The sequence below is a fragment of the Cyprinus carpio genome, chromosome B23 (genome assembly GCF_018340385.1).
Source record: "Cyprinus carpio isolate SPL01 chromosome B23, ASM1834038v1, whole genome shotgun sequence".
Taxonomy (NCBI): Eukaryota; Metazoa; Chordata; class Actinopteri; order Cypriniformes; family Cyprinidae; genus Cyprinus; species Cyprinus carpio.
Window position 1 is genome coordinate 1330103 of NC_056619.1, and position 15173 is coordinate 1345275.

Here is a 15173-nt window from a genome sequence, read left to right on the forward strand (position 1 = left end):
TATAATTTGTAAAACTGCATTTTTCCATCTGAAAAATAACTCTAAATTATGACCCATGCCTCAATGTCAAATGCAGTGGTATTATGAGTTTTATGACCTGACTTGCTGCCAGCAGCTAGAAGTCTTAACTAGAACCAGGAAGTATCTTTCATTTGTTTTTTTCCTGTCAACACTTTCAAATGGCTCCTATCCCACATTCCAGATTTTAAAATCTTGCTTATTACTTAAAGCCCTGAATGGTTTAAGCACCGTATTTGAAACGACGAGCTCTGTTCTAAGTCCTCCACGTGCTCCATTCTCAAAACAATTTGAAATAGCTAAAAAAAAAAAAGTCAACTGCGGGCGGGAAGATCCTCATCTGCATGCATCCCCCAAACTCTGGAATAACCTACCTAACATTGTTCGGGAGGCAAATGCACTCTTGCAGTTTAAATCTAGATTAAAGGCCCATAACACCCAAAGTACGTGCTACATCGCTAGAAGAATGGCATCTGCATGCATCCAAGATACATACAGCATTTTAATTAAATTAGATAAAATTAGCAATCAAGAATCAACTTAGTCTGATGTTAATTGATGGACTTGAGTGGTGTGGATTACATGTGGACTTCGTTTTGATCAGCTGTTTGGACTCATTCTGATGGCACAGTTGCAAATGAGCACATTCAGTGAATTTTCATGTTTTGGGTGAACCATTCCTTTCACTAATCTTTAAACATTTTATTAAAGTATATGGAATTAAAGCTCTACAAGTCATTCACAAAGCACCAATTTAACAAAAAAACCCACCATACCTCAAACAGACAGACTCCAGATATTAATTTCCTATGTTTATTAACAATCACAATCAAGAACAAGATCCCCTTACAATTTTACACATGAAAAAAGCAGCAAAGAAAAAGGTAATAAATAATTTATCGGGGACCACATACCATAGGCTGAAGTTCATCTACTCCATCTAAATGGATATTCCTGTACAGCCATTAAATTGGTCGTACATGCAAATAAAAGTGCTATCCTAGTCCAAATGCAGAAATCACTAATAGATTAAGGTGCATTCACATTAAAGCTGAGAGATTCTTCACATTAAACAAAAAGGAAAAGGCCGTTTAAACAAATGAAAAGTAACAATGTAGCCATTTTTGACAGGAGCGCGAGTCTAGTGATATTTACCACTGAAGATCTCAGACAAGACCAAATCACCCACGTCCCAGAGGAAAGCAGAGCATCTGGAGGAAAGAGACAAGTTTAAGCCAAAGTTTTAGCCATTCACTCCGAGCCAGCAAGCATTTGTGATGGGGAGTGGGATTTCGATGCATCAGGAGCTGATTAGAAGAGAGATCTATGATAACAGACTGCCAACACTTTGATATTAGCACACAGGTAAATCGGTCATGTTCCTCATCTCGAGAACTGAAAACATCAGGGGTGCGTTTCCCAAAAGCATCGTAAGCCAACTAGGTTCACAAGTTCTGTTGTTACCAACATGGCTCAACAATTCTGTGTTTCCCGAAACTAGTTCAAACAAATAGTTGAGCATAGTTTCTTGTTAGTAGGACATATGGGCTTAAATGCATTATGCTCTTGGGCACAATAAGCAAGTTAACATGCAGTACAATCTAAATCTTCCACTCTATTTAAATGTATATACACGTTTTAATCTATTCATTTTTGCACGTCCTTAAGCGCTGTTTTCGAAGTGCGCATGTGCCTAAGGGAACCCCAGAATATGACATAAGAGGGACCTGCGAGGAGTCAAATAAAGCAAAATGACGGGATTTTTTTTTAATTTAAATTAGTCATCAGGTGCCATGATCAATACAGCAGCATCTTGGAGAGCTACGCAGTTAAATAGCAGAAGTTATTACTTCACGTATGACATTAATAACGTTCCTAAATTGTTGAACTTGTGGTTCAAATGACGGAGATGCATCAGTGTTTGGGAAACCGTCATGACGGGCTAGTTTGTTTCCACAAAGCATCGTACTATGGTGTTAATCAGTGGTTTACATCATTGTATGGGATACGCAGCCCTGAAAGGTTCCCCTTATATAGTCTTCAAACTCCAGATGCCTCTCAGATGCAGTATTTTACAGTGCTGTAATAATCAATCACTGGGAGCTCAAACAGAGTAAGTGACTCACGCCAGGCCTCACAGCCGTCCACTCCCTACCCTCTGTGGGAGGGGGTGCTGCGCAGGCCCCCGGCCCCGTCTCCCTCTGAAATTACCCCGAAAACCACGGCCTCGCAGAAACCTCCCAGGAACCCCGAAGGTCTCCACGTTCAGCTTCCTCTCCTCAGCCCATGTGGTACGCCTGGAGACAGAGAGACATTACTCCGAGGAACGCTCCCGCCGGAAACACACACCTCATACCTTGACTTGAGTTCTGAGGAGACGTTATCGAAGAAGCACTTGGCTTTATTGTAAAAGCATTTGGGCCCGAGTGGATCCTCTTCAACAGTGCTCTCGCTCTCAGGGACAGGCTTTTCCTGCTCTTCATCACGTCTTTCCTCTGGGCTCTCCTTTGGTTCTGACAGGAGAAACACAAGGAAAACATCTCGAAGCAGTTCCAGAAGGTCAGTGGAGTAGAACACTGCAGGCATTCATACCTTGAACACTGAGCTTGTCTTCAATCTCTTTCTCCAGGTCATCTTTATTAAACTGAGCGTTTGCCATTTCGAAGTCAAAGTCCGACTCAAACTGCAGGGTGCTGGGCTTCGTGTTGCCTACGAGGATTTGACCTCGGCCACGGTTCCTGGTCCGTCGAGCTCCTGCAAGACACCTCAGATGTGGATCGGAAGCGGTGTTCGTTTCCACAGAAGAACAAACCCTTCAGTCTTTACCCTGTTTTCTCCTGCTGCCTGGAGGCTTGTTCTCATCATTGACTGGACTCGGTCCCTTCAAGGCTCCTTGCTGTGCAGCTGAAACACACATTCCACGGGGAGAACATGAAGTGGGTTGGAAAAAAAAAAAAAAAAAAAAAAAAAAAAAAAAAAAAAAAAAAAAAAAAACACACACAACCACACCACACACACCATTTCTACTGAGCAAGCAGTTAAGTGAATTACAAGTTTATTTAAAGTAAACAATAACCAAAAGGAGGTCATTTTAGGGTATTCAAGTAGCCATAGCAACCCCATGCTTGTGGTCTTGGCATGCTTTATTTGAATGCCTTTAATACAGTGCATGTCTGTAGCAGTACTGAAGATGTGCTGGATTTGGTGTGTTCGTGCAGAGACAAGTGAAGAACGCCACAGACTGCTTTTATCACTGACAAAATGGACAACTAGTCCCACAACTAATATTGTGTTGTCAGTTACATAGGAAATACTGAATTTAGCTTTTGTGTGTGCACAGCACACTTGGGCTGAATACTGGGAATGTCATGCCATCTCTACATGTGACCTCTGGAGCTGGGACAGGCCTCACTAACAGCCCACATTACACACAATATAACCGTTAGAGCAATGCGTTTGCACCTCACAAATCTTCTAATATACTTCTATATCAGATGTAGAAGCACAATGGCTAAAAATAGAATTATTTTTATACACTACATTTGTATTGTCAATGATTTGAGTTTGTTTGATGCTTAAAATAATACACAAGTCATAAAAAGTTTGTCAATTTAGTATAGCACAGAGAGAGAGAAAGAGAAAAAAAAAATAAAATAGATGTTGCAACATGCAAAAAGAAACACACGCTACCATTAACCAGAAGTAGCACTCCAGCCCTCTCAGCATCAGTTCACAGGGAGACTCGTGTACTGTGATCTGTGTGTTCACTGGATCGCTTCATGAACAAACACCAGACCAGCAAAACCAGAGTAAGCCATGTTTGAGTTTAACGCCATGCCAGCTTCTGTGACTATTTATGGCAAAAAAAAAAAAAAAAAAAAAAAAAAAAAAAAAAAAATGGCTTTAAAAAAAAAAAAAATAAAAAAATAAAAAAAAGTTCCCCCTTTTTCTCATGGAGGCAAAACCAACACAAGCTACTAAACCATGAGATATAGGAGCTTGGCAGAGGACATGTCGGAGGATCTCCTAGCATTAAAACTGCCCTGTTTGGGTTGATCAGCCGGGATCTGGCCATGGTTACTCTGCTTTGGTAGCTCACCTCTCTGGGCCGGGGCTCTGGCCCTCTGTGCTCGGCCCGTCTCTCCTCCCTGCGGCTGCACTCCAGACAAACCCTTCTTCTGCACCGCTTTCTCCGCAGGCACCGTCTGAACGGCCTGCTCAACCATCGGGCCTCTCCTCACAGGAACACCAGGTAAACCAGCGCCTCAGAAACACAGCGAACAGTCACTCAGTGCACCACTCAGCTCAGGTTACAGAAGGCTGCTCATCTTACCGAGGCCCAGGGCAGCGGCGTACTGCTGGCTGAGGAGCGAGCTGGCGGCCAGCTGGCTGTAGGAGGGCAGCACGCTCCGGTAAGGGCTGTAGCCACCCTGAGACGCAGGGTAATGAACCGAGCCAACAGACGACTGACAGAGACAAACACACATCAGCCCTGCCTGCAGAAACATGCTGAGGAGAATCCCTCGCAGCCAAACTGACCTGAACAATAGCAGGGTCCTGAGGAAGACTGTGGTGCATCTTCAGAGGCTCACAGACCGTGATGTCTTTGATGTCACTTCCTCTGAAGATGATGTACTCAAAGACCTCATCCCTCGGCGGCACGGGCCGGTCTGTCGGTCGCCCCTCCGTGCCAAAAGACCTCACTGACAAAAACAAAAGCTGCAATGAGACTCTATGATGGGGTCACAGCCAAATAAACCAATGTGATGGACCTCACAAGCTCGAACCCAACCAAACCTCACCCTCTCCTTTCCATTTAGACTGCAGTTAACATTTACATTTAGACACTTACAAGTGAGGACAGCAGAAGCAATCAAACCAACAAGAGAGCAATAATATGCAGGTGCTGTGACAAGTACACGTAGCAAGGCTATTCATTCATTTAACACAATCACAAGAAGACCAGCAGTTAGAAAACGAATAGAGAGTGCAAGTGGTCAAGCTTGCTTTCCTTAAATAAATGAAAAATAAAATCGAATTAGAATAAAGAGTGCTGGAAATAGAAGGTCAAATACAGATTAACACACTCAAACCTATAAACCATCACTATTAAGTGAAAAGCAAGTTTTACCATGTTTGATAGTGACTTCGATTAGTCTTCGTTATTAATTTGCACGTAAAACATTATTAAACACGTAAAACATGTCATTTCATATTATTGAAGAGAACTGGCTCAGAAAGATAAGGTTTGTATTATTATTATCTCCCGTGCGTGACCCACGTGGAAACTAGGATTAACTAGACCTCTGTGTACTGTTGTTGCGAGCACTCACCTTTCGCCAGGGCCACAGTGGAATTATCAGTGTCTATAGTGTATAATATTCCCTCGTAGCGAATCTGGGCTTTCGAGATCAGACTGATCTTACTGCCGATGTAAGGAGTACCGCTGCTCATGATCTCAACACAAACCACTTCAGCTGATCAAAGACACTTCAAATACAGGCCAGATCTGTTCAAACGCACATCTGCGATTACTCTCCTGAAGCACAGGCTGTGTAAGAAACCGCTCATTAGTGTGATTTATAGAGATGACACACCCGCCCATTATTTGACCCGCCGCACCTGTCCCGCATCTTCACTAAACTTTCATCATACATTTCGTAAACTTTCATAATCGTGGAAAATAGAGCATTTGTCATTTATAAAATGCATAATTAATACATTCATTCAACTAATTTATTTATTTGTTATATATAAATAACAAAACAACAGTAAACGGTATTTTAATCGCATATGCCTGTCAATAAGGTTCAAACACTGGGGGGCCTCTGAAACTTCCCAAGGGGACACAATAAGTCTTCAAGTTTATGTAAACGTATGTACAGTATGATATATTCTTATTTAAAAGTATAAAGTATATATATTTTTTCTAATTAGAAGTATTATGTTTTACTGAAGTACCTCTACATATCATATACAAGGGCCTTCGAATATCTAAACCTTTTAAACTTGAGTAATTTAAATAATTTTAAGACTTATTAGGTTCCCCTTGGATGTTTGCTGAGGTCATATTAAACCAACTCTTCAGTTTTTGAACCACAAAAATGGTTAGCAATGGCCTTATCCTGCATGATCCACTGCCAAGAATATTTTAAATAGTACCCTATTTTAAAGGACTTTACGTACTGTTCCAGATTTCAGATTGTCATTGTGGTGGACATTTTTGGTAGAGAATGAAAATGGTTTAATAAAAAAGAGTGCTAATGAAAGTGATTCCAGTGATATATATATAGTAGTTTATTCATATTTTATGTTCTAAAAATACTATGCTTATGCTTTATGGTTCTGTCCTGTGTATGTTTTTTTTTTTTTTGTTCCAAAGTGTTTTTATTGAATATTTTGTCGAACATGAGATATATAACACAGTTAGACACCTTTTTCCCTTTTTAGATAACATCCCTACCCTACCCACAACAATTCCCCCTGTTGCACGATTATACATTTAAGCTTTCTGATATGAAGAAAAAAATAAATAAAATTTTACTGCTCCTCTGAGATAACTGAGGGGTCCATCTTCTTTATCCCATCTAAAACAGGTTGGCAAGTAATGTAAAACATGTCGCTACAGCCAATTATAATATGCTGTATATTTTCTAAGGCCATATAATATAGTTGGTCCTTAAGCCACTGCTTAAAGGTTGGAGAGGATTTTCTTTCCATTTGAGCAGTAAGCATCCAGTAAAGTCAAGATTTGTGGCAGACTCTTTAATGGTTCAGATATATACAGAAGTGTGTCACCCGCATAAAGAGAACCTTTTTGTTTAGAATTTTTCCTCTGTATACCCTTAATATTAACATCATTCCGTATTGCAGATAACAAGGGGGATACGGGACAGGCCTGTCTGGTCCCACACGTTCTAGTGAAAAGAAGGGTGAGAGATTATTATTTGTGCGAATTGCTGCTACAGGTGAAGAGAATAAAATTTGGGTCCATGATAAAAACTTTGTGCCGAATCCAAATTTTTTGAGGGTATAGAAGAGGTAGTCCCACTCCACCCGATCAAATGCCTTCTCAGCACTGAGTGACAAAAACCAACAACCTGTTTATTAGATCCTGTACCCACTAAATTACTGAAAGAGTTGTTACCTGTAGCAGAAAAAACGCTTCTCAATATTATTAACTCGTCATTATCTTTAGGTCACGTCCCAAAACCATTCAAGCTGGCGGTTATTAAGCCTCTTATTAAGAAACCACAACTAGATCCTAGTGAACTGGCAAATTACAGACCCATTTCAAATCTTCCATTTATGTCTAAAACTTTAGAAAAAGTTGCGTCTACTCAATTGTGCTCCTACCTGCAAAAAAATGATCTCTATGAAGAATTTCAGTCGGGTTTCAGGCCCCATCATAGCACAGAAACTGCACTTGTTAAAATTACAAATGACTTGCTTCTTGCATCAGACCAAGGCTGCATCTCATTGCTAGTTTTACTAGATCTTAGTGCTGCGTTCGACACCATAGATCACGACATACTCATTTGATAGATTACAAAACTATACAGGTATCCAAGGGCAGGCTTTAAGATGGTTTAGATTCTACCTGTCCGATCGCTACCACTTTGTTTATCTAAATGGGGAGTCATCTCATTTATCACCAGTAAAATATGGAGTGCCACAAGGATCTGTCCTAGGTCCTCTGCTATTTTCAATATACATGTTGCCCCTTGGAAATCTGGGTGTTATATTATGTGGATTCGTTTCCACTGTTATGCTGATGATACTCAACTATATATCTCAACAAGACCAGTGAAACTTTTAAATTATCTAAGCTAATAGAGTGTGTTAAAAATGTAAAAGATTGGATGACCAATAATTTTCTCCTATTAAATTCAGATAAGACAGAGATATTAAGTGGACCAGAAAACATTACACAGAATCTCGTAGACTACAATTTGCAATTAGACGGATGTACTGTTACTTCCTCTACTGTCAAAAATCTGGGTGTTATATTAGACAGTAACTTGTCTTTTGAAAATCAAATTTCCCATGTTACAAAAACAGCATTCTTCCATCTTAGAAACATTGCCAAGCTACGAAACATGTTAACTGTTCCTGATGCAGAAAAGCTAGTTCATGCGTTCATGACCTCTAGACTGGACTATTGTAATGCAATGCTAGGTGCTTGTCCTGCATCCTCAATAAACAAGCTACTACAGGTAGTCCAAAATGCAGCGGCTAGTAGTCCTTACCAGGTCAAGAAAATATGATCATATTACCCCAATACTACAGTCTCTGCACTGGCTACCTATTAAGTTCCGTATCAGTTACAAAATATTATTACTTACTTATAAGGCCCTTAATGGCTTAGCTCCTGCGTACCTAACCATACTTTATACCACGCTACAACCCATCACGCTCCCTAAGGTCACAAAACGCTGGACTTTTGATAGTATCTAGGATAGCAAAGTCCACTAAAGGAGGTAGAGCTTTTTCACATTTGGCTCCCAAACTCTGGAATAGCCTTCCTGATAATGTTCGGGGTTCAGAAACACTTCCTCTGTTTAAAAATCTAGATTAAAAACACACCTCTTTGGCCAAGCATTCAAATAATGCATCTCATAATTTTGGACTGCAGTTATATCTGATCAAATGTGCATTATTATTCTTTAGCTTGGGTTAAACAAATTCATTTTACTTGGCTGGAACAGCAGCTACGCTAATTATGTCTCTATTTGTTTCTCTGCTTTGCCACGGGATTTACATCCCGTGGTAACTAGGATTTACACAAGCTCCAGTCTGGATCCAGAAAACCTGAGAAGAGATGATGCCAACCCCTCAGAGGACCTCAGATGATGCTAACCCTGAGAACAACATACAGAACTACCACATTTGCTATAAGTTTGATTGCATAATTGCTGTTAATAGTGATAATCGTCTGTTTGTTTACGTCTTTTTATTGATTTTTCCTGAACATTTCTGCCATATGCACATGAACTGACAGTCACCACTGATAAGCTACTACTAAATATTGTAGAAACTTAATTTTCTGTAAAGTTGCTTTGTAATGATTTGTATCGTAAAAAGCGCTATACAAATAAACTTGAATTGAATTGAATTGAAAAGCACCTCTGGAGTATCGGATGGAGTGGGATGATGGAGGATGTTTAAGAGTCTACGTATATTATAAAATAAGCAGCGATTTTTAATGAACCCTCTCTGGTCATCAGATACTAATGAAGGTAATGTTGTTTCCAGTCGGTGCGCTAATATATTTAGCAATGAAATCGGCCGATATGAGCTGCATTCTGATACATTTTTATCCTTCTTATAGATGAGCGATATTATTGATTGTCTCATAGTCTCTGGCAACAAACCAGAAGTTGAGGATTCATCATAGACAGAAAGTAAAATAGGGGCAAGATCAGTAGAACATTTCACAGATTTTCTATGTGTTTTGTAGATAATAAATTAAATTCCAACTGGAGAGGCAGTCATTGCCTAAATAGGTCAGGTGATGAAGAAATGAAACAAGAAGATACTCCTGGAGTCTGATTTCGTGCTAAATATTCACTTATTTCTAATGATATTAATTGAACAAACAAGCAGTGTATTAAATCGCCATGTTCGACAGTCATTATACATAGTTGGCATATTTAGGGTAATTAATAACGGTAAATGATCTGATATTACTGTTGCATGATATTCACATTTACTGACTAATGGAAGTAATTCGTTATCTGAGAAAAGATCATTTATACAGTCTTATGAACTGGTGAATGAAAAGAGTAGCCTCTTCAGCCGAGATTTTGGAATCTCCAAACATCAATCATCTCATAGGTTTTAAGAAGCTGGTTAACTTGTGTTGTACGAGTCGGTACCATAGTTTTGGGGGAACTGCGGTCTAGTGAAGTTGACAACACACAATTAATGTCTCCTCCAAATATTAGATGGTGTGTGTCTATATTAGGTATTCAAGAAAAAGACCAGTAAAGAATACACTGTCATCCCAATTAGGTGCATATATATTCTACCCACTGCTATTATAAAACGACCCGCTGGGTCAGCCTCAATTTTTGACATGACAAATGAGACCATTTTGCTAATGAGGATTGCTGTTCCTCTAGATTTAGAGTGAAAATTAGAATGAAAAATTGCCCCACCCATCCTTCTCTGAGTCTGAAGTGATCAAAGGTGTTCAAGTGGGTTTCCTATAGGAAGGCGATTTAGCTGTTTTAGGTGTGAAAGTACCTTTCTATGTTTCACTGGATGATTTAGAGACTTGACATTCCAACTTTCAAGATTTACCTTGTAAATACCTGATATGTTGACTCTAGCATTCTGTGATTTAGCCATATAACCTTGAGTATTTGAATTTAGGTACTAAGGTTTTATTTGAAACAGGCAGAAGAGACCCCTTCATTAATGCAAAAAAGAGGTAGGAGTATTAAATCAAGTGCAACAGTTACCCATTCCTAATTACCAACTAGAACATGGTGAAAAATGAACCCCTCGCAGCAATATACACACATGAAGTGCTTTTTTGGGGATTTTTAGCTTCGCACAAACATAATTGACAAAAGTTTGTATTGTCCAAATATGACAAAAAGGGCCTAGCTCATACTGTCAACAAGCAACTATTAAAACTTGTGACTTATAGATAAGCATTTAGAAGTATAACATTTACATAATATTATAAGCAAAAATAAATAACAATAACATTATTCCAATAGAATGTTTCTGATTTTAACATTCTAACTATGATTATCAATAAAGTCGAATACTTTTTTATAATATTATCTTTCGATTCACATCCTCAAAGTTATGCATTCAGCCATAGTCTCTGCATAGTTTATGTTTATGTACTCGCTCAGAAATGATGGCATGAAGTGGGGACAGAGGAAAAATACAAACATGGTATTTTGCTCCCTATTCAGTCCTTGTGATCGAGCCTCCTCAGAGAATATTATTTTCACAAAAGTCATAGCTTCCACTGCATCCTGAAACTGCTTTTCTGTTCCGTTGTGGGTGATTCTGAGTTTAGCTGGGTGGAGAATACTGTGGCAGAAACCCTCTCTTCTGTTTGATGATTCTGGATCAACATTATTGTCCAAAAATATAGACTTAACCCAATCCCTGCCCCTAAACCCAACCCTACCCATAATTTATTCCTAAAATCAGTAGGAAATGATAGCTGATTAACATTACATTTAGACATTAGTCATTTAGCAGATGCTTTTATCCAAAGTGACTTACAAATGAGGACAATGGAAGCAATCAAAAACAACAAAATAGCAATGATATACAAGTGCTATAACAAGTCTCAGTTAGCTTAAACGCAGTACACGTAGCAAGGGCTTTTAAATAATATCATAAATAAAAAAGAAAACAGATAGAATAGAAAAAGAATAGAGCAGCTAGTGTTAGAGGTCTTTTTTTATAATTGTATAATAAATGAAAAGAAAATAGATAGAATACAAAAAGATTAGAAAGGTAGTTAGATTTTTTTTTTTAGAATAGAATTAGAATAGTGAGTTATAAAGTTAGAGGGTCAAATAAAGATGGAAGAGATGTGTTTAAAGCTCATTCTTGAAGATGGCTAAGGACTCAGCTGCTCGGATTGAGTTGGGCAGGTCTTTCCACCAGGAGGGAACATTTAATGTAAAAGTCCATAAAACCACTGCAGTGTGTTTCCTGAGATGCCCTTTGCCAGTAGGGTTGACAGGAGGATCTGGTGGTTAACCGTGTCAAAAGCAGCGGATAAATCAAGCAAGTTAAGTATTGAAGATTTGGATTCCTCTCTTGCCAGTCTTAGAGCAAGGCAGTCTCAGTTGAATGTCCACTTCTGAAGCCAGATTGGTTGCTGTCAAGGAGGTTGTTCTGTGTAAGAAAGGCAGAGACTTGGTTGAACACAGCTCATTCAAGTGTTTTTGCAATGAAAGGAAGAAGGGAAACTGGTCTGTAGTTCTCTAAAAGAGATGGGTTGAGGGTGGGTTTCTTAAGTAGTGGAGTTATACGAGCCTGTCTAAATGATGAGGGGAAAACACCTGTATGAAGGGATGTGTTAATGATGTGAGTGAGTGCAGGTACAACTGCAGGAGAAATGGCTTGAAGGAGATGAGGTGGGATAGGATCAAGCGGACAAGTAGTAGGATGATTAGAAAGGATGAGTTTGGAGACTTCTGCCTCAGAGAGTGAAGAGAAGGATGTGAATGAGTGCATGTTTACTGCTGAGATGTGCTTGATAGATTGTGGTGTGGACAATTGTGCACTGATGTTTTTAATTTTATTAATGAAAAATGTGGCAAAGCTACTAGAGATGAAGAAGGAGGGGGAGGAGGAGGACAAAGAATTGAGGAAAATGTTTTAAAAAGCATGCAAGAGTTAGACGAATTGTTAATTTTGTTATGGTAGTATGTCATTTTATTAGTGGAGACATTAGCAGGGAAGGAAGAGAGGAGTGACTGATACACATTAAGGTCAGTAGGATTTTTGGATTTGCACCACACCCTTTCAGCAGCTCTAAGCTTAGAACGATGTTTGCGTAGAACATCAGATAACCAAGGGGCTGAAGGGGTGGTACGGGCTGGTCTTCAATACAATCGTAAAACATTCTCTTAGGGTGCTTTCACACCTGCCTCATTTAGTTCGGTTGAATCGTACCAGAGTTCGTTTCCCCCTTTGGTGCGGTTCGTTTGGGCAGGTGTGAAAGCAGCAATCGCACTCGGTTGCGCACCAAAGGCGGACCAAACAAGCGTACCGAGACCTGTTTGAAGAGGTGGTCTCGGTACGCTTTCAAACGAACTCTGGAGCGGTTCGTTTGTGGTGAGAACGTGATCCGACCTCGAACAGACCCAACTGCAAAAAAGTACTGATCATTTTTGGACTAAACCAGCTGCCGTAGTCAGCTGCGCTGTGCATTATGGGATGAGGAAGTGTTTGTTGACAGTTTGCACTTTAGCATGGCAGCTCGTGGATTAAGGCACGCCTCCGCTTGAAGTTACGAGCGATGCCCGCTCGCCGTTTGCAGTGCATTAGAACGTTGTTTTAAAGCCGCATCCGCGCTTCATTATAGAAATGTATTGTTTGCATATTGTGGTGTATACAAACAATGTAATAGATTATGGCCAGGGACAAAACCAGCCCGCGCAGTCGTCTCTCCATAGTTGTTGTCTCCGTGTTGTTTGCTGGCTTTTCCTCTTATGTGTGAATTTTCCCGCACGTAAATTCTGACTAATCGAAAAGCAGTTTTGGAAATACGTCATGGCCAATGAGTGATGTGGATGTTGTCATGTGACAGCATTTTGGTTCGTTTCAACTGGTTCGGACCAAAGCAATCAGTGTGGTGTGAATAGGAACCAAAAAAGCTGAAAAATGCTACAATGTATAATTGTTTGCCCTTGGTTTAGACCAAATGAACCGAACTAGAGATGTGAAAGCACCCTAAACAAGATGTAAGAGTGGAGCAGAAAGTATCAGGAGCACTGTTAGCATCAAAAGATGCTAACAGTTTAAGGGAAGGAAGCGAATATGAAACCATTGCAGATAGCTAGGAGGGTGAGAGTGAGCGTAGGTTACGTCGAAAAATAACATGTGGAGGGGTAAGTGATGTGTCAGGAACCATGTTGAGGTTAAGAGTGAGGAGGAAGTGATCTGAGGTGTGCAGTGGAGTAACCAGTACATGATCAGCGGAGCAGTGTCGTGTGTAAATAAGGTCCAGTTGGTTGGCTGATTTGTGAGTAGCAGTAGTTGACACTCGGTTGAGATCAAAAGAGGCAAGCAGAGTGTGGAAATCAGCAGATAGAGGTTTATCTAGGTGGATGTTGAAATCTCCAAGCATAACTAGGGGAGTACCATCCTCAGGAAAGTTTGAGAGCAGCACATCTAATTCATCCAAAAAGTTACCTAGTGGTCCTGGGGGTCGATAGACAACTACAAAATGTATTTTAAGAGGGTAGGTAACAGTAACGGAATGAGATTCAAAGGAACTGTTGATACCCAAAGATGGTAAAGGATTAAATTTCCAATCATTAGAGATGAGCAGACCAGTACCTCCACCTCTTTCAGTCAAACGGGGGGAGTGGGAAAATGAGAAATTATTGGAGAGGGCTGCAGGTGTAGCAGTGCCCTCTGGTTTGATCCAGGTCTCTGTCAGGGCCATGAGATTAAGCTTTGAATGACTAATAATAGAAGTAATGAAATCGGCTTTGTTTACAGCAGACTGGCAATTCCAGAGACCAATAGAAAAAGATAGTGTATTAGCAGACATAGGCAGAGTGTGCAGGTTTTTAAGATTGCGCCGCCTACATTGTGTAATGCGTGGTTTGCGAGTGGTAGTGATAGTAGGGATCTGGAAACACATAGTAAGAATTGGTTATAAAACTGAAACAAGTAGAAGGAAAAAAGGATTAATCAAAACAATACTTATATCCCTTGCCGGTGTCCCTGTCCGGTGGAGTCGCACGGTAGAGTCAATGGTCTTTACACTCTTCAGTCTTCACACGAGGAGGGCTTAACAGGAGGACTGCTGCGACCGCTGCCGCAGTTTACTAACCTTTTTTTATACCCGTCAGACAAAACGGAAATTGAATTCAGCTGAACACACTTTACTGTTTATCACAACAAAGGTCTAAGCAAGCGCACGACACTGACAACGTATGCGATAGAGTACGAGACCAAACGCAGCACGTCTCAACACAGTAAACAAACAAGCGTTTCCTAGCAACGACAACTGTGCTAAACACTAACGAGACAAGAAATAAATACACTTACGATCTGCTTTTAACTTCCGCTGATTTAATGATGTAGCCCTATGGGAATTTTGGGTATTTCCTAAAATCATTATTTTTATTTTGTTTATTTTCTTCAAAAATGTAAATTTCATGTTAAAAATGTTTAAGAAATGTTTATGTGTGTTAAAAATTTAGTAAGTTAAAACTAATTTACCCGGAAGAAAGATCCAATCAGGAGTCAGGGTGAGAGGTCGTGAGGATGAGAGAGAGAAGAACGGGAGGAGAAGATGGACAGACATGAGTGAGAATCGCGCTGTGACTGTCACGTTAGAAATTTGGTAAAACACCAAGTTAATGTTTGTGATAGTAGATGTACTTGTAGCCTGCACGAAGAGTGAGTTACAGACATTTGACTGTTTACAGCGT

At 39.9% G+C, this 15173-nt stretch overlaps 1 protein-coding gene across 1 annotated transcript; it reads right to left on the reverse strand.

The window, feature by feature from the left end:
- Positions 1-820: 820 nt before the first annotated feature.
- lsm14b (LSM family member 14B) lies at positions 821-5586 on the reverse strand. Its single transcript, XM_042751042.1, has 9 exons — positions 5352-5586; positions 4558-4721; positions 4352-4484; positions 4118-4282; positions 2845-2922; positions 2611-2772; positions 2375-2531; positions 2145-2315; positions 821-1229 (listed from the first exon to the last, which is right to left on the reverse strand). Exons 1-8 carry the CDS (start codon positions 5470-5472, stop codon positions 2153-2155), a joined length of 1143 nt encoding a protein of 380 aa, XP_042606976.1. The 5' UTR covers positions 5473-5586; the 3' UTR covers positions 821-1229; positions 2145-2152.
- Positions 5587-15173: the final 9587 nt, after the last annotated feature.